This window comes from Odocoileus virginianus, unplaced genomic scaffold (assembly GCF_023699985.2).
Source record: "Odocoileus virginianus isolate 20LAN1187 ecotype Illinois unplaced genomic scaffold, Ovbor_1.2 Unplaced_Contig_2, whole genome shotgun sequence".
NCBI lineage: Eukaryota > Metazoa > Chordata > Mammalia > Artiodactyla > Cervidae > Odocoileus > Odocoileus virginianus.
The window spans coordinates 1,346,698-1,366,727 of record NW_027224319.1 but is presented as its reverse complement, the minus strand read 5'-3'; the positions used below and the strand labels follow the sequence as shown (position 1 = coordinate 1,366,727).

At 46.4% G+C, this 20,030-nt stretch overlaps 1 protein-coding gene across 3 annotated transcripts in view; it reads right to left on the bottom strand.

The window, feature by feature from the left end:
- Positions 1-20,030, bottom strand: part of VGLL4 (vestigial like family member 4) — a 150,587-nt gene that overhangs the window by 123,341 nt on the left and 7,216 nt on the right. For all 3 annotated transcript variants that reach the window (XM_070463452.1, XM_070463455.1, XM_070463454.1), the window contains exon 2: positions 13,054-13,130. In XM_070463452.1, coding sequence (XP_070319553.1) covers positions 13,054-13,117 — 64 coding nt within the window. In that variant the 5' untranslated portion in view covers positions 13,118-13,130. The remainder of the gene's footprint in view (positions 1-13,053; positions 13,131-20,030) is intronic.

Here is a 20,030-nt window from a genome sequence, read left to right as displayed (position 1 = left end):
GTCAAGAAGCAACAGTTAGAACTGGACATGGAACACAGACTGGTTCAAAACTGGGAAAGGGATATGTCAAGGCTGTATATTGTCACCCTGCTTATTTACTTAAATGCAGAGTACATCATGCAAAATGCTAGGCTGGATGAATCACAAGCTGGAATCAAGATTGCCGGGATAAATGTCAACAACTTCAGATATACAGATGTTACCACCCTAATGGCAGAGTGAAAAAGCTGGCCTAAAACTCAACATTCAAAAAATGAAGATCATGGCATCTGGTCCCATCACTTCATGGCAAATAGATGGGGAAAAATGGAAACAGTGGCAGATTTTATTTTCTTGGGCTCCAAAATCACTGCAGATGGTGACTGCAGCCATGAAATTAAAAGACACTTGCTCCTTGGAAGAAAAACTATGACAAACCTAGACAGTGTATTAAAAAGCAGAGACATCACTTTGCCAACAAAGGTCCGTCTAGTCAAAGCTATGGTTTTTCCAGTGGTCATGTACAGAGGTGACCATGAGGAGGTGTTTATGGAAACAAGGCTGAGCACAGAAGAACTGATGAACTGCGGTGCTGGAAGAGACTTGAGAGTCCTTGGACTGCAAGGAAATCAAACCAGTCCATCCTAAAGGAAATCCACCCGGAATATTCATCGGAAGGACTGATGCTGACGCTCCAATACTGTGGCCTCCTGATGCAAAGAGCCAACTCACTGGAAAAGATCCTGATTGCGGGAAAGATTGGGGGGCAGGAGGAGAACATGGTGACAAAGCATGAGATGGTGAGTTTGGGAAAGCTCCAGGAGATGCTGAAGGACAGGGAAGCCTGGCATGCTGCCGTCCTTGGGGCTGCAGCGTTGGACATGACTTGGTGACTAAACGACATTAAAGAAAAAAAGTTGGGGGTTTTACTGTTTCTGTTTGCTAGTTCATCTTTACAAAGAGCATATATCAGTTTTTCTGCTGTTATTGTTTTGGTTGTCCATTTGACTCACTTATTTCCTATTTTCCTAATAAATGCATTCTCTTCTCAATACTGCTTTGGCCTCACCCCACCAGAACTTCAATCTGGCACATGTGTAAGATCCTAGTATCTTTGCCTAACTCGACAACATTTTGTTGCCAGCCTTCCAGATCCTTAACTTTGTCTTTAATCATATCTATTTGATTATCTAGCTGATCTTTTTAATCTTCCAAATTCAATCATCATAGCTTTACTTTCCATAAACTCTGTTGTTCTAAATCATCTTTTTCATAGCAGACTACTTTTATTCAATGTGTGCGTGCATGCTAAGTCGCTTCAGTCGTGTCTGACTCTTTGTGACCCCAGATGGACTGTGGCCCACCAGGCTCCTCTGTCCATGGGATTCTCTAGGCAAGAAGACTGGAGTGGGTTGCCATGCTCAGCTCCATCGGATCTTCCCAACCCAGAGCAGAATCTCAGGGATCGAACCTGCATCTCTTACATCTCCTTACCATTGGCAGGCAGGTTCTGTACCAATAGTGCCACCTAAGAAGCCCTTATTTGATATATTTACACACCTCCTAAATTCCCGAGTGTGCTGACTCATGTCTTTTCTTTCATCCTATTTGTTTTACTCAAATGTCCAATGATCCCTCGATATTCATTCATACTTAAGATAAAAGACAGCCAATCCACAAGCGCACGTAAAGCAGGCTTCCTCTCTGGCATGAGGTCGCTCACGGAGAGGCTCAACCTTAGGGCTCTAGGTGAGAGCACAGTGAAGTCGCTCAGTCGTGTCCAGCTCACGGAGAGGCTCAACCTTAGGGCTCTAGGTGAGAGCACAGTGAAGTCGCTCAGTCGTGTCTGATTCTTTGCGACCCTGTGGACTGTAGCCAACCAGGCTCCTCTGTCCATGGGATTCTCCAGGCAAGAATACTGGAGTGGGTTGCCATTTCCTTCTCCAGGGGATCTTCCCGACCCAGGGATTGAACCCGGATCTCCCGCATTGTGGGCAGACGCTTTAACCTCTGAGCCACCATAGGATGCATCAAATGCGGGGCTTTCCTCCAGGGTAAGGGAGTGAGGACCAAGCAGCCGGCAGGTGGGGAGACAAAAACAAACCTGCCAAAAACCAGTCAGTCGTGCCTCTGGTGTGAAGCGTTTTAGCAGACACTGCCTATAGAAGGCGTAGGCTTCCTTTCCCAGCACCCTGTGTGTTGTGGGCGCCCCGGGCGATTTTAAGCTCTGCCCTGCTCCTCGCTCAGGTTTCTAAGCCCACCTGGGGAACCCTCCCCAAAAATATGTTGACGTTCTCGAGAGCACTGTCTCAGTTCTTGGCTGGGGTGGGGAGGGGCGAGGAGTTGGGGGTAGGGGGTCACTGTTATAAATGGAATACTTTAATTTCCTGAATTTTGCTCCAGGGCACCTTCCCCCTGGCAGTTGCTCGTCACTGTTAAGTTCTGCTTTTAATTCAGCTTTGCACCTGTGTCTTGCGTTATGATTTTTTGTTTTTGCTTCCTTTTGTCAATCTACTCCCACCTGTTCTCAGTTTTCCAGGAATTCCTTATAACTTTTGGAGTAATGAAGGTAGACACCCATGCTAGTTTTCCAGCAGCGGTAGAGATTTTTCTTAATGTCTATTTTGTCATCATCTTACAGGGTTTTTGGTAAGAGAGGAGCCTGATACATGTGTTCAGGCTGCCATTTTACTCCCAAAGATCCAGTTTGTCTTCCCGAATTCCTAAACGAAACATTCCTATGTAATTTAATTTTATTCAGAGCACCCTAAAGCTAACACTTCGCTGGGAACTGAAAAAAAAACATCGTTCTCAACTCCTACTTATTGGTGAGGGGGGGGGGGGGACAGATTTCTGCCTTGTCTAGTTCATTAATAAAAACTGATTATAGCCTAGTTAAACAAGTTAAGCTCCATAAAAGAAGGGACATTTAAGCAACATTTTTCACAGGGGCAAAAAAACAAATGTACGTAAAAAGTATGATGAAAAAGGCAGTCCTAGAAAAAGAAATGCTAACTTCCCCAGATTTCAAATGCAAAGAAGATTTACTCATTTCATTTACAAGGAATCTAGAGCGGGATCCAATAAAAAAGCAGTTACAATAGATCGAAAAGCCACTGAGGAGGTAACAGTGTGATTTTTCAACATGGATTTGATTTCTCTAAAAGTGTAAATCCCATTCGTATTGCTTCTACAAATTGAATCCACATAAAATGCCAAGTCAACAAGCATTTTGTAAGTATGGTACCTAAATCTTTAAGAAAACAAAAGATGAAGAAAAGATGCAGCCATTTTTCTTTTAAAAACAGAAAGTCTGGATGAGGAGAAAAATATACACATATGCAAATTCATTCCCACATCGAGATCATGAAAGATCCCAGGAGCTGTTTTAATGTTAAATATCTCCCTTTTGAGTTCGTAAAGAATTGCTACAGGAATTCACAACTACAAAGTGGGAGGGAAGAGTAGCCGATGCAAGCTGCTTTTAAAAAAAAATCTGTTCTTCAGTTGTATTAATAGAAGTATTGGGACTAGACCAGAAAGCACACACTAGCTACATACTTATTGGTTCCCTCTTGGCAAGGGAACTCCTGATGGCCTCATATGGAATTTTAAATATCTAGAAATTCTACATAAAAATCCAGGCTTCACTTGTCTAGAGCACTCAGGGCTCCATATGTGCGTGTTAAAGTAGTCAGCTGGAGCCAGTGGTAAGGACTGGCTCTGCAGGGAGAGAAAACAAAGTCATGGTCTGGGGTAAGCACTCCCACCAGGGCTGACTTCCAGCTCCCACTGTGACAGTGAGGTTGGAGGAAGGCCACCAGGCGAGCCCCGGGAACCAGGTCTGGCACAGCCGCGGCAGGGACCGGGTGAGGGGCTGCCCCCTGAAAGGGAGGGAGAGCTCTGATCTCCAGGGGTTCTGTGCCCCTGCCCGCTCACACTGCGCTGCTTCAGGCGTCCGCGCCCTTCTGCCCCGTCACCCCCAAGAACTCACGACTAAGTCAAAGCTGTTGGGGGTCCTGGGTGTGCTGCAGCAGACCCCACACACACAGAGCATTGTTCAGGTCTGCTTACAGGAAGGACACCGATGAATCTGGGGTATGTGGAGAAGACAGCCACTTCACGTGATGCTTTGGAAGACACCCAACAAAGAAGGGGTGCTAGTGCTGCGGATGTTTGCACCAGACGCTGATTGGGGCAAGGATTCGCAAGGCACAGGAAGGGGAAGAGAGGATGGAGATGAAAGAACCAGGTAGGTATCAAGTAGAAAAAGGTCAGTGTTTATTTCAGCCAAGGATTTTTGACTCTAATATTTTCAATTTAATTGCAAATGACATTAAAATAGCTCAAAACGTTTTTATGTGTATTGAGAAAAAGCAAGGATTTCTAAAGGTTGAGAAATATTCATGTAAAGTTAACATAATAAAGCATTCTCAAGTGTCTAAAGAGCTATTAAGTGGAAGAATCTATTTTCAACAACCATTATGCTAGTTAACAGGCCATTATTTCCACCAGTGAGATCCATTTCTAACATTTCATATGCTAATTTGATCAGATAAAAAGCCACAAGAATAGCAGAGACACTTGTAATCTGTTTTTGGAGGGCAGCCCTTCTGATTAAATGCCAGGTGCCCACCCTAGGAAGCACTTTGATGAAAGCCTCTGACCACACCTAGAGAGTGTCTTCAGTAAGCTCCTAATATATCCTGCCTAATGTTTCATGCAGCTTTTTAAAGTATAATAAAATGGGCTACTGGGGGATGACATTTTCACTGCCACTATTCATGAAAGGTAAATAACTGAACACACAAAACACGAGTAACTCCAACCTTTAGTGAAGTCAAGTCACAGAAAGAGAAGTGTCGTACGTATCCCTTATGTAGGGTTTCCCTTGTGGCTCAGATGGTAAAGAATCTGCCTGCAATGCAGGGGACCCAAATTCGATCCTTGGGTCAGAAACATCCCTTGGAGAAGGGAATGGCTACCCAATCCTTTATATGGGGACTCTAAAAAGAAATGATAGATATGAACTTATTTACAAAACAGAAACAGACTCCCAAACTTAGAGAAGGCACTTATGGTTACTGGCGGGGGGGATAGTTGGGGAGTTTGGAATCGGCAGGTTCACACTGCTGTATTTAAACAAATAACCAACAAGGACCTGCTATAGCACAGAGAACTGTGCTCAATGTTGTGTGGGAGCCCCTGGAAGGGAGGGGAGCTCGGGGGAGAATGGATACACGGCCGGGATGGCCGGGCAGCTCTGCTGTGCGCCAGGAAGCATCACAACATCGTTAATCGGCTGGACTCCAATATAAAACTGAAAGCTTACTAAAAAACAAAAGGCAGTAAACTCAGTCTCCTTATTCTGAAAATCAAAAGGCGTGGGAACATGAAGCCAGAGAAGAAGACAGCTCCCCAGGACCTGTGGTTTCATCCCCTGGAGGACTGTGCACCACCCAGCAACAGCTGATGCCCAGTTATTAAGTGCCGGGGGTGGGGGGCCCCAGTCCATGGGCCCGAAAGAGTCAGACACAGCTTAGCAATTAAACAAAACAACAACATTCTGCTGATCATGGCAGCATGTGACTGCACATGAAGGGACTGAGGCAGGGAGGCGGGAGAAGCACCTCAAGCTTTTTTTTTTTTTTAACTTTAATCTTGATTTAGGCATCCAAAGTCTTAAAGCTTCATCCCCCCGCCCCCACCCCCCGACACCTCCTACTCAGCTTACTGCAAATATTCTGCAAAGTCTGAAGTATTATCGAGAGGGACACGGTACTCCGTTGACTTGGTACGTTTTGGGCAGTAACGGTGATAATTAGAGCGAAATCATTTTTGCTAGTGTTCAATAACTTAATTCCTTAGAGATGAGTTTTCACTCCCATGGTTACTTTATTACCTACAGATGCTTATTACAGGCTGATCATAAGCATCAAATGGCACATGCTTGGCATATGAAGCAGAATGGAGCAGAATCTTTGCCTTGAACAAGTCTGGGGACTCACGCAGACCCACAGAACCTTAGGTTCTGAAGTCCAGCCTATTCCCGTACTCAGCGCGTCTGGATAGCAGCCACCTCGTCTCTGCCTGGCCCCTCGGCAGTGAGGCATCCTGTTTCTCTGCAAGCAGCCCATGCCAGCAAGAGCTGAGATCCCCTCCTTGAGCAGACCGCGGTACTCACAGGTAAAGAAAGCGCATTGTACCGAGAAGTTCTGGGGCCGTCACCCGTCCTCCACGTGTGGCTGATCACAGCTACTAACATTCGGGAAATGCTGGTTCACTGGTTAGGAAGCATTTTCCAAATGAAAACCTTCTTGCTGACTTATTGGTAGAGGGAGCAGACACAGTTTTACTTTTAACCTACAGCTATGTCTTCAATGCCTTCCATCTCAGGACACCCGAAGAGAGGAACGAGGATTTAGACTTCAGAGTCAGGCTCCCGAATTCAAACCTCAGCAGCGCCAGGACTAGCTAAGCATCCTTAGGCAAGCTATCTAGGTGCTGTATGCCTGTTTCCTTGTCCATAAAATGGGACTGATCACAGTAACTCCTGAATAGGGCTCTTTGGAGAATGATAAGGCAGTGACCCTGAAACTGAGGTCCACGGGCAAATGCTGAGGGGTCTGGGAGGAGCTTTCACCTGAGCTGGTATTTCACCGAGAACACTTTAAAAAAACCTGACATACGCACATCCTGAGTCAGACACCTACTGTCTATATAACCGTAGTATTGGCACATAATTTTGGTGACTGTGTTTGCATCCTCCCCGCCCCCACCCTGGTCTCATAAGAAAAGGATAGAAACAAACCTAGTATGAAATGGACGTATCTGCACTAAAAGAAAACCGGTTTATGCCACCATAATGCATGCAATGAAATACGTTACAAGAGTTTGTAGAGATAAAGTGGTGGGCGAACTGTGTCAAAGGACACACGGCAGGACGAGCAGGGTGACGTCAACGGAATCAACCGCAGCTCGGCAGTGCCGGGCGCCATACGCTAGCGGAGCAGGATTTATCGTCATCTACTGGATCGTGGCGAACTTTTATGAGCTACGTTTAAATTGTAGGTTCAAGCTCTGGCTGTGAAGTTGTAAAAGAAATATACGCGTAAAGATTTTATGCCCAATTTTATGCTTATGTATATTTAAGTAACACTGTAATAAAGATAACCAAACTGTGGTTATGCGAGAGAATGTTCTTGTTCACAGGAGATATGTAAGTACTTAGGAGTAAAGAGGCATGATATCTGCCATTTGCTCTCAAATGTTTCAGTAAAAATAATCCACATATATGTGTGTGTATATACACATGTACAAACACTACATACATACAATATAAAGAGAGAAAAGGAAACAGGACGAAATATAAACAACCTGGGGGCTCCCCAGGTGGCGCTTCTAGTAAAGAACCCGCCTGCCAATGAAGGAGATACAAGAGACCCAGGTTCCACCCCTGGGTTGGGAAGATCTCCGGGAGGAGGAGGCGGCAGTCCATTCCAGTATTCTTGCCTGGGAAATCACAAAGCAGAAGAACCTGGCCCGTTACAGTCCAGGGAGCTGGAAAGAGTCAGACACAACTGAGTACACATCCACAAACAACCAGAGAACCTGGTTAAAGGATCCTGATAGCCAAAGAATTACATCACCTCATACCTAGAAGCATCCAGCCCCTCCTGGTTAAAGAGGCAGATCCAGTATAGAAGGGACTCAACGCTGGGCAGGCGACTGTAGAATGCCTATGAATGCTCCTTCCTCCTCTCTGGAATTTGTGGCCACAGAAAGTCCAGGTCTTGGATACCTGGTGTCTCTACAGGTGGCAGGATATAAAGAAAGCACAGCACAAAGGCAGTGACCAAAGCCATCACATTAGGCTGCAAAGGATCTGATTGGTGTGCTCCCCATCAGGGTCTACTGGGCAGTCTCAAAGGAGCACGCTTTGGGAGAACAAGAGGGACCTCAACAGGCTTAACCAAAGGGGAGTGACCGCTTTCTTGAGCACTGACTTTAAAAATCAGGAACAGTACAGCCTTAGGCTACAGCAGAACTGCTTCTAAAGGGGCAGTCCTGTTCGCTCCCAGCCGGCGTGCCAACTCCTAGGGCTCTTGACCGAGAACAATGTGATGACGTCACCCCGTCCAGCCACCGATGGATTCCAACTGCACACCCTTCATGCCCCAGCGGTTAGTCAGAGCTCCCCAGGACAAAAACGGAGGAGCCAGAAGCAAGTTTATCAAACAAAGGAGATAAAAAACCAAATCATGTTTTTTCACCTACAGGTCCCACCCAGTTCATTTGCAGATCCTCAAGTCAACTTAATGAGTCATGACCCAACTTTTACTCAAAGTAAAATGCAAAGAGAGAGAGACAACTCAAGCTATAACTGTGCAAATGGGAGGATAAGAACTGTTTCATGAAGTTGCTGCATCAGTTATGTCAGTATGAGTTTGAGGGTCACAAGGTAAAAGCTTTTCTTCTTCTGGGCCGTGGCCAAAATGTTGGCAAGCCGTGGCATCAGGGGCTGAGAGGAAAGACAAGAGGACGGGAGGAACGGAGAGAGAGAGAAAGGAGTGCGGAGCAGCCCTAGCTGGTCCGGTCACAGGAAGGCGCTGGCTGTGGCAGCAGGACCCACACAGCAGTGACCTCGCTGGCAGACAGTGCCGGCCACCCAGAAGCGCAGATGTCCACCGGAGAAGACAGGGTGTGAGCGCGGCTCCTCTTCACAATTAAGTCAACAGGTTTCTTTTTAAGGCAACACAGAACCCGCGCCACGCTCAGCCACTTCAGTCGTGTTCGGCTCTTGCCCTCAGGCTCCTCTGTCCGTGGGACCCTCCAGGCAAGAACACTGGAGTGGGTAGCCATTTCCTCCTCCAGGGGATCTTCCCCAGCCAGGATCAAACCAGAGTCCCGTGTCTCCTGCGATGCAGACAGATTCTTTACGGCTGGCCACCGGGGAAGCCCCAAACAGAACCCTGTTTGTTGTTTAGTCACTCAGTCTGACTCTTTGTGACCCCATGGACTGCAGCCTGCCAGGCTCCTCTGTCCATGGGATTCTCCCGGGCAAGAACACTGGAGTGGGTTGCCATTTCCTTCTCAAAACAGAATCTATATACATGCAAATGTCCACACATCTGGGGCATCAGTCCCCATAAAGCCAGCGCTCCCAGGAATGCTTTCCCTGGGAAATTTATGCTTCATCAATTAGTTAGTGTTCAGTGACGGTCACCACACAAGGAGTCAGTGCATTTCTAGGAGCAGATGCAATAGCAACGCTGTGAAAGCCACCTTTTTTCCCTACCGCTCTCCGTGCGTCACTCATGCTGACCTCATCTGGGTTGTTCAGATCATATGAGTACTCGTTAGATGAAACAAAGGTACTGTCCCCGCCTCCAGAATCCTCAAAAAGAAAGCTACACGCTCCTTACAATTATTCCAGCCTAACTGAGGAAGTCAACAGGCAAAAGAACTCATAATCAAGAGACACAAGAACAAAATTACCAAAAAGAAAACATTCTGTACATATCGCAATGAAGTGCAGTCATGGTACAGACATACCCAGGTGTTGTCATGAATATAAACATCGGTGCCTATGTGTCCTGTCCTCAAATTTTGACTTCTAAAAAATAGGCTTGGTAAAAGGTTAAGGTCCAGGTGGTGCTACCGGTAAAGAACCCGCCTGCCAATGCAGGAGACACAAGAGATGCAAGTTTGATCCCTGCATCAGGAAGATCCTATGGAGGAGGAAATGGCAACCCACTCCAGTATTCTTGCCTGGGAAATCACTGCAGTCCATGCGGTCGCAAAGAGTTGGATACAACCGAGCACACACTGTTATAAGGTCCTCCCAGCACCAGTATTAATGATCCCCGCAAAGAGATTCTTCAAGCACATGGAAAAATGGCCATCGTATTGCATTTTCATTAAGTACCTTCCAGGATTACCCAGGGTGCTGATTCAATCAAGGTCTCCTGAGCAGTGGAATGATTATTTTAAGTAAGCGTATTCCTTCTAGGCCATCCAGATAAGTAGCTATTGTGTTTCCACAAAACCACCATTTCACTATTGCCTTTATCTCTGCAGTAGTACTGTTAAGGTATTTCTTTGATTCTTCACTGGTAGACATAACGAAGCCTTAAGGCTATCAGGTATTAAGTACTCAGCTCCTAACAGATACTGTTCTCCACCAAATGCTAAAACAATAGCATCTTCAAAACTGCCCAAGTCTCTGGCTCCCCAGCAGCAAAAGGAAAGAGAACCACTGAGGTCACCCACATGAGCTGGAAACCTGATCTCTAGTAGTAGAACATTTTTCTGCTTGTAATAAGACACCCACATCAGATTACATACACAAGACTTTTTTTAAAGTTGAGGAGAATGTGAAGTGTAAGAACAACTTACAACAGAAGCTAAAACAGAATTAATCTAGGGCACAGAGCGCTGAATCAGGCTGAAAAAGCTCAAATGGGCCTGAAGAAATCCACAGAAAGGCGGTGAACTTAATGCTCAGCTCTGTCGATAAACTGCCTGAATTTTCATGTCCTTACACTGCTAGGTCACAGAAAATACAGTGAATTTCTGCTTCTTGGGCTCTGCTCTCTTGTGGGTGAAGGGCAGAGCACCACAGCAGAACAGTTTCTTAAAAATGCTGCCCCTGTGTTAATAATAATGATTACAGACATCTTTGGACTTTTTTTTTCCCCCCAGTTATCTTTGAAGTGGTCAAAAGTGGTCTAGAGATGCTGAAACCTTTACAGAGAGGACTCCAGAATTATGCTGACCCATTGTTAAACCAACTGGAGCCCAGAATAAAGTCTACCCTGTGACACCTCTGACCTTACACAGGTATCTATCCGTCCTCTTAAAGCACTGATACTGTGTTCCTCGCAGAAGGAAGGTAAGAGCTCCTCTCTCTCTTGGCGGTGTCCTTTGCCTTCTGTGAAAACAGCGCTCCCACGCTGTAGGCACCACAGACGCCTGGCAGCTATGTCACAAGCATGCCCAGTCTCCCCTGCTGAGCATTTTACAGCCACAGGAGTCGAAGCAGAAATCGGTTCATAAGCTCCATGAGAAGGGAATGGCAGCCCACTCCAGCATTCTTGCCTGGAGAATCCCATGGATAGAGGAGCCTGGCGGGCTACAGTCCATGGGGTCACAAAGAGTTGGACACGACTAGTGACCGACGCAAGCTCCATGAAGGCAGGACTGCCCTTGCCCACCCAGAAAAGCCCCTTATCCACAAGCACTGCTCACACAACTGGTAACTATTCAGGCCTCCAGCCTGAGCAGACGGATCCTGAAGCTGGGCTCCAGGAGGGAACCCGAGAACGTAGTAGAGAAAGAGAAGAAACTCACCCTCTCTGAATAGCATTGAAACATGTATATTATCAAGTGTGACACAGTGCATGAGACAAGTGCTCAGGGCTGGTGCGCTCGGATGACCCAGAGGCATGGGATGGGGAGGGAGGTGAGAGGGGGGTTCAGGATGGGGAACACATGTAAATCCATGGCTGATTCACATCAATGTGTGGCAAAAACCACTACAATACTGTAAAGTAATTAGCCTCCAACTAATATAAATAAACGAAAAAAAAAAAAAAGAAACTCACCCTCTCTACACTCAGGACACAAAAGCCACTCTGAGGTCATTACTTATTTTTCATTTGCACAAACACGATGCTGTTTTACTGATCCAAACTGAATATCGCAAAACAGAGAAACTCAAAACATTGTCTTATTTTTTTTTTAAAAAGCTTCTAAATTGGCTATAGTAATGTTTAAGTAATCTGTAACCAGCTATTGAAGTCAGTAACACTTGCTGCAATCTAGCGACATAAAGGGGTTTTTGTTGCTGTTTCGATAAAAAGTCTACAACCTGAGCTGCCGCTGTGGAGCTCAATGTCCTTGGGATGATGCTTAACATCCCTGAGCTTCAGTTACTCAGGAAGGGATAATTACAGCTGTACATTATGTGAGAGGCTGGGGGGGGGGGGGGGGAAACAAACTTCAACGGCTATTTCATGCCATCAGGCATCTAAAGACGGTCGTCGTGAGTGGCGGACACCACAGTAACGCAGAGAGAAGGGCCCACGGACCACGCAGACGGCCCACGGACAGCGCGAGGCAGCGGCCCCGGGGGCCGAGACTACGGTAGGCTCTGCACACACAGGAGCCCAGGGCATCTTCACGAAGACTGCGGAAGCGGCTCCTGCTATTTCCTGTGACTAACGAGAGAGCTGAGGCTTAGGCACACCAAAGTCCTACCAGCTAGTGAAAAAGCAGACCTCACGTCTCAAGGAACGTGCGCTCCGGCTGCCAGATTTGTCAAGAACTAACCCGGAAAGTTGCTCCTCCTTCCAGAACTTACCATGTATGAAAGTTCCACCTCAATAAGTCTTTTGTTAGTAGCATTTCAGGGCTTAGAGAAAAGAACCCTCGACCTGACTTCCACAGAAAACGGTCGTTTCTGCAAATATCAACGGTGAACAGTAACATTTAAAAACAACGGTGCCTGAGGAGCAGCAGGAAAATCGCACTCACACAACGGCAAGCGACCTTCCAAGCTTCGGGTTCTCTCCTCTTCCTCTCCCTCCCACCGCATCGGGGCATACCCCCCCCCCCCCCCGAGTATGTGTCCTCTCTCAGCTGGACAGGTGCACGACCATTTCCCATTTTACACACACTTCCAATGACACAGATGATTTTGGATGAGTCTTCGCGTCTCTAGTTCTCTGCTGGTCAATCAGTCTATCGACAAACACCTACTTATCGAAAGTTCTGGAGACACACGGAAGGAGCATCTCTACTCCACGTCTCACTTAAGAGAATTTTTCGGAGGAAAGGACTTCCTGAGGTTAACAGCTGAAGCCCTAGCATCCAGAGATATCATTTACAAGACTGACATGTTCTGGCTCTTGAAAACAAAAATAAGGACGCCAAGCTGTTATCTCCGAAGAAAACAAGCCAGGTTCACAGCGTACAGCCCCGAAACCAGGTGGAGAAACACCTGATGTTATGACAATGCAGGAGCCAAGGAGGGGAGAGGCACACAGCACTTAGAATGGTTTCCTGACTTACGTTTTTCGTCATCAGCGTGTACCAGCGATGCTGCCCTTGACAAGACATCCAATGGGGTCTCCATTCCTGGTTGGAGCCTAAAAGGGAAAAGAAGAATTTAAAAGGAATTCCAAAGACTCTTCTAGAATTCTGGCAGTTACCCATGAGATGGTGACTCCTCCACTACATGCAGATCCCAATGCTGAAGGTGAGACTCTTCCCGGCCAGGGCTGAAAGCCAACGGACGCGGTTCGGGAACAGATAGAGAAAAGGGTTAAATTCCATTCTGTCCACTAAGCCAAACCGTGCCAATTCCAGGAAGCAGCTCAAGTCAGGACTAAAAGAAGGGATGTTGTGAATATTCATGCCCATGTTATTTGTGCTTATAAATGTTTATGTGTATGCATAACAGCACGCCTGTCCAGACGTACCCAGTAAAATCACTTCTCAGAACAAAGGCTACTCTGTGAGCACAGCATGACACCGGCAACACTTCTGCTGTGGTGGTGGTGGCTGTTGGTTTGTTAGTTTTAACAAAAATTACTACGACTGAATCGCTCTGTTCTTTTGCCTCCTGAGCTAAGAGGCTCTACAAAGCTGTGGAGCTTGAAATATGCAATACATTCACGAAAATTGTGTGAATTCCACTGGTGAGTTAAATGGCATTTTAAGTCCAATAGGGATCTTTTTTTTTTTTTTCCAATAGGGATCTTTATTCTAATTTGTCATTATTTTGTAGCAATCACTGCCACCTATGTTTTCTAATAAAACTTGGATTTTTATTTTTAATTCTGTTTTCTTAAATTACAGCACACCTATAAAAGCAGACACTGAAGAAGAGCTAAAGGTGGTGGAAAACCTAGAAAAATTCCTGTTTGGGATTATTTTAAAATATATACACACACATGCATGCACTCACAAACAGTTATTAGGAAAACAGATCCTGCCAGTTCAACTGAGAAAAAATACATTCTTAAGTGCACCCTTTAGATACATTCAGCATTTATTCAGCATTCCTCAGCCTTTACTGAGTACCTACTGCGTATGTAGCCGTGTACAGATGTGAGAGTTGGACCATAAAGAAAGCTGAGCGCCAAAGAATTGATGCTTTTGAACTGTGGTGTTGGAGAAGACTCTTGAGAGTCCCTTGGACAGCAAGATCAAATCAGTTGATCCTAAAGGAAATCAACCCTGAATATTCATTGAAAGGACTGAAGCTGAAGCTCCAATACTTTGGCCACCTGATGCGAAGAACCAACTCATTGGAAAAGACCCTGATGCTGGGAAAGACTGAAGGCAAAAGAAGAAGGGGCAGCAGAGGATGAGATGGTTAGACAGCATCACTGACTCAACAGATATGAATTGGAGCAAACTCTGGGAGATGGTGAAGGACAGGGAAGCCTGACAGGCTGCAGCCCATGGGGTCAAAAAGAGCCGGACACGACTTAAAGACGGAACAACAACTGTGTATGTGCTATAGTTATAGACATAGCAGAGCGGCTTTGCTTTACAGTATTCATACGTCAGGCCTCAAAAAAAAACATACGCTCTTGATCCTGCACTGTGATTTCATTCAATAAACATTATCGACTAAGTACCAAGGCAGGAAAAATAAACAGAGCCCAGCAGTTGGCTTCAAAGAGCTTATTTCAATTTATACAGTAGACAGGCCAACAAGAAATCTAGTTTAAGGCAGCGTTTTTCCCCAAGTGTTTCACTGGATGTTCGCATTTTGTGAGAAAAAAATTTTTTCTATGATAAACACGTTTGGGAAACACCAGAATAAACCACATTAAGCGATTTCTTTTCCTTCTTGGGCTTTTGATGGGTTGCTGTGTCTTCTGCAGCGGGCGGAGGTGGTAGGAAGGGCAATCCTATATACTTGAAATCTCTCAAATTTCACTGGCCCTTCTTTTAACCTGAAACCTCTCTTAGGGGACACTTAGGGAAGTCAAGGATTAGGGAGCAATGTGCTAAGTGCCAAAACAGGGCTATTAAAAAAAAAAAAAAATCCTGTAGAAATACCAACAAGTTTTGAAAGGCTTTGGGGAGAAAACAGAAGGTGAGCTGAGCCTCTGAAGGATGAATGTACAAGTACAGAAGGTAAGGACATAAGCAGAATGCACTCAAGAACCAACGCCCAAATCAGCAAGATGAGCAGTGTGGGGCCAGGAAGTGAGCGACAAGGATGGAAATCTGGACTGATGCCACGTCACCGGAGGACAGAGGGCTTTCACAGGATTTGGGCTGGATTTTGTGTGAATTAAGGACCCACTGAACCCTCTGAGCCAAGCAATGAGTTGGCCACCGATGTGCTGTTCCAGGACAGTCATCCTGGGAGCAGCCTATAGTCACAATCTGCGGAACCGGAAGCTGACGGCAGGGGATGATCTGATGTGACGGGCAGAAGGCAATGAATGGAGCTTCCCCGGTGGCTCAGATGGTGAAGACTCTGCCTGCAATGCAGGAGACCCAGGTTCGATTCCTGGGTCAGGAAGATCCCCCAGGAGGAGGAAATGGCAACCTACTCCAGTCTCAACGTGAAAAGAGGAGAATCCAAGAAGGCTCTGAGTGGCAGGGAGGACACATAAATAGTAAATTTCTTCTTTTTCAGAGACAAGGAGGGAGCAAGTAAACTCAGAGGCACTCAAGAGAAAAATCAATGACACGCACAGTCCTCATCTTTCTTATACGAAAGAAAAGATCACCTCCAGAGTTAAGACTTGGGAACTTGCTCAAAGGTGGAGAAAAAGTTTGAGACAGACTGACAGGAAAAGGCTTGCTGAACTCACGAGAACTCAGTTACTCTGTTCACCCAAGAAAGTTTCCTATTCAGGGAAGATATGAGTTTCATGTCTTTTATTTTGATTAAGTAAATGCCGATAAGCAGTCTACTCAGTAGGTCGGTATTTAGGCTCACAACTCCTAAATTAATTGCTTCATTAAGCTGAAGAACAACTCTTTCAAAATTCTGAATACCCAAAGATACATGTTAACACATGCCTCTTGCGCAAATATTTGCCCAGAAGCAAAATATCAAAGCATAAAGATACAAAAGGACACACAGAAGTAAGTCCAGAATTCAAACATGTGGAAGATCAGATATTTAAGCTTATTCTTCCCAAGTGATTTAGGTTCAAAGTAGGTAGATAAGAGATTAGGTGCTTTAAAGTTCCCCTACGAAGCACCTGCCATCTGCTGCAATCTTATTAATGCCACCAACCAACATTTATTACACAACTGTTGAGTTCAGCAGAGTATTTGGGACAGGTCACAGAGGAACAGAAGATATCACGCCTGCTTTTAAGACATCGCAGCCTCGTTGGTGAAGCTGAAGTACACGGAACAGGATAACAAAAGGCAAAATATAACACTAAAATGTGTAGTGTGGGATAAAAGAGAGATCAGTGTCAGCTGAAGTGTTCACCCTGTGAACATGTGTGTGTGTGTGTGTTTTAAAAAACCACTTCAAAGGTTCCCTTCCCATCCTTCTCCCTCGGGCGGTCTCTCCCAGGCACCTGGATCACACGGTCTGAATACTTTCTGAGTGTGAGTACCATGATCCTTACGTGTGCAGTCCTGTTGGACCCACAGCCTGAGGGAAGGCACAGCGGGGGAATGAGAATCAGGGAGGGAGACGAGTCGGCCCGGTCAGGACTGGGAGTCTCGTCGCGGGGAGCAGCAGCAGCCAAGTTTGGGAAGCTCGATGTGGGTGGAGGCCCAGGAGGGAGCCCACGGCTGGCCAGACCGGTTTCCACTCCCTGGAGCAGGCACCCAGCGGGCAGTGGGGAGCCCCTGAGCGTGCTGGGGGAGTGGGGTCAGGGATGCTCTGATTTGGCAGGTGAGGGGAGGATGGTGTGACCGGAAGGGGCGCAGTCAGGGGTCACTGGCGGGGCAGGGGGCAGGCTTCTGTGGGAAGCAGGTGTGAAATAAGGACAACAGGGGACACAGGGGAGATGAGGACGAAGGACCAGGCATCATGCAGGCACAGAAGACCTCAGCAAATAAAGGCAGAAGATAACAGTCAAACCAAACAGACGTCTGAAATTTACATCTTAAACAGTATCCACAGCCCAGGACACCCAGTGAAGCACGTGAGTAACGTGGGGCGGGGGGATCTATAGCTACAGTATTTGACAGAGGGTCACACCGCACTGGAAATGAGCATGATGGCACCATGGTGATTGGAGAGGGGACTCTCTGGGGGGCGGGGGGTGGTCACTAACCCTGTAGTCAGCACGGGCTCAGCCACTGCCTACCTGTGTGACCTGGGAAGTCATTCTGTGTCTCTGTCCTCACCTGTACAATGGGGACGCTGATATTTGCTGCCTCGCAGAGCATTAGGAGAAGTGAAAGGGCTTTTCCTGTATTAAGATAACTATTTGTCAAAACATACGTGAACATGGGACTTCCTTGATGGTCCAGGGGTTAAGAATCCGCTGAGCGATGCACGAAGCACTGGCTCAATCCCTGGTTGGGCAGCTAAGCCCGCATGCCTTCATTCCTGAACTCAAGCGCCACAACTAGAGAGTTCATGCGCCTCAACAGGAGATCTCTCTTTCTTAAAAAGCTGGAAATAGAACTGCCATATGACCCAGCAATCCCACTTCTGGGCATACACACCAAGGAAACCAGATCTGAAAGAGACACGTGCACCCCAATGTTCATCGCAGCACTGTTTATCATAGCCAGGACATGGAAGCAACCCAGATGCCCATCAGCAGACGAATGGATGAGGAAGCTGTGGTACATATACACCATGGAATATTACTCAGCCATTAAAAAGAATTCATTTGAATCAGTTCTAATGAGATGGATGAAACTGGAGCCCATTATACAGAGCGAAGTAAGCCAGAAAGATAAAGACCATTACAGTATACTAACACATATATATGGAATTTAGAAAGATGGTAACGATAACCCTATATGCAAAACAGAAAAAGAGACTCAGATGTATAGAACTGACTTGTGGACTCTGGGAGAAGGCGAGGGTGGGATGTTTCAAGAGAACAGCATTGAAACATGTATATTATCTAGAGTGAAACAGATCACCAGCCCAGGTTGGGTGCATGAGACAAGTGCTCGGGCCTGGTGCACTGGGAAGACCCAGAGGGATCGGGTGGAGAGGGAGGTGGGAGGGGGGACCGGGATGGGGAATACATGTAAATCCATGGCTAATTCATTTCAATGTATGACAAAAACTACTGTAATGATGTAAAGTAATTAGCCTCCAACTAATAAAAATAAATGGAAAAAAAAATAAATAAAAAATAAAATAAAAACTGCTGAGACCACAGCCAAGGAGACGGGGGCGATGCGGGGCGTTGGCACAGGCCAGGTCACTCCTCCTCTGTGGGGCGTGACGAAGCTGAGATCTCTTTCCTAGGGAAAAGTCCTTGAATGGTCTGAGTGGTTTTAAACAGTGGAGAGACGAGTCTGGTTTATTTTATATCCTTTATGAACCCATAAATCATCTACGAGCTTTTGCAAAAGATTATGCAGCATCCGGAAAATTAATCTAAGTACCCACCAGTGAAGTGTTCACATTTCCGGGATAGGTTTTACAGTATCACGATCACCAAAAACATAATCACTTGAAACGCTGACACCCGGAACACCGTAATAACCCCATTAAAGGGAGAAGAATGTCCTTCTATATAAAGACATGAAGTCCATCTCCAAGGGATCTACTGCCCTGCAACCCATTTCTGGTCCATTCCATTAACCCTTTTTTTGTGTGTGTGGTTGTTGTTAATTATAAACATACCTCATCACGAGGAGAACAAATACTTTTTTTTTTCCCCCCAGGCAATGGTACTTTCTCTGCCAGCCCATATTCCTTCTCTGGGACCTCCTTATCCCCAATAATACATTCTTTCAGCTTATTGTGAAGAAGTAAGAAAAGGTATCAACAAGTGGCTTCCCACATGGCACAGTGGTAAAGAATCCACTTGCCAAAGCAGGAGATGAGGGTTTGATCCCTGGGTCGGGAAGATCCCCTGGAGGAGGAAACGGCAACCCACTCCAGTATTCTTGCCTGGAGATCCCCTGGACAGAGGAGCCTAGGGGGCTACAGTCCATGGGGTCACAGAGAGTCAGATATGACTGAGCAACTAGGCAGGCAGACACAGGTATCCATGAAAAAGCTACTAAAATTTAGGGACATTCAGTGCTGATGAAAAGCTCAGCTCTAAATGTGAACACCAGTATTCTGGGCTTTCACCAAGGAAGCTTTTTTTTTTTGACCAACAAGAGGACACAAGCCCCATCTTGGAAATAGAATTTTGGGGTGGGTGTATTAGTTTTTTTTTTTTCCCAGGCAAGGGAACAGAAGTTCAAGATATGTCATGGAAGTCTTCCAAGGAGATTTCCAAGATAAAAAAAATCCAGCACCAGGCTTGGCTCACTGCACGGCTCCGCCAGTGACAGTGGCCCAACTACACTGTAACATAGGAAAGAGAGCAAGTCTCAGCTTCCCCGGTGGCTTGGTCAGTAAAGCATCTGCCTGCAACGCAGGAGACCTGAGTTCGACCCCTAGGTTGGGAAGATGCCCTAGAGAAGGAAATGGCAACCCACTCCAGTATTCCTGCATGGGAAATTCCATGAACAGAGGAGCCTGGGGGTGCCCAGGGGGTTGTAAGAGCAGGACGTGACTTGGCCACTACACCGCCACCACCGCTAAAGGCGGAACCTGGTGAAGGCGGGGAGAGGCTCAGTCAGACCCCCTGACGTTCCTGCCATGCTGGTCACTTGGCCAAAAACCCAAAACAGAAAGACATCACTCTCCGGGGATCCTGATGGCATGTCTAGCTCCCAGATGCACTCTCTTCAGTTCCCCAGATCCCTGCTGGCCTTGTCCCATCCTCACTCCATAGGACCACTTCCTGAGCTCATCAAGCTCAGCCCCAGCTAATCGACACAACGGTAGGACAAGTCTACAGTATGAAGTATCTCATCACGGCAGCAGGTGTGTGGCCCCTGGGGCCCTCCGGAAATTG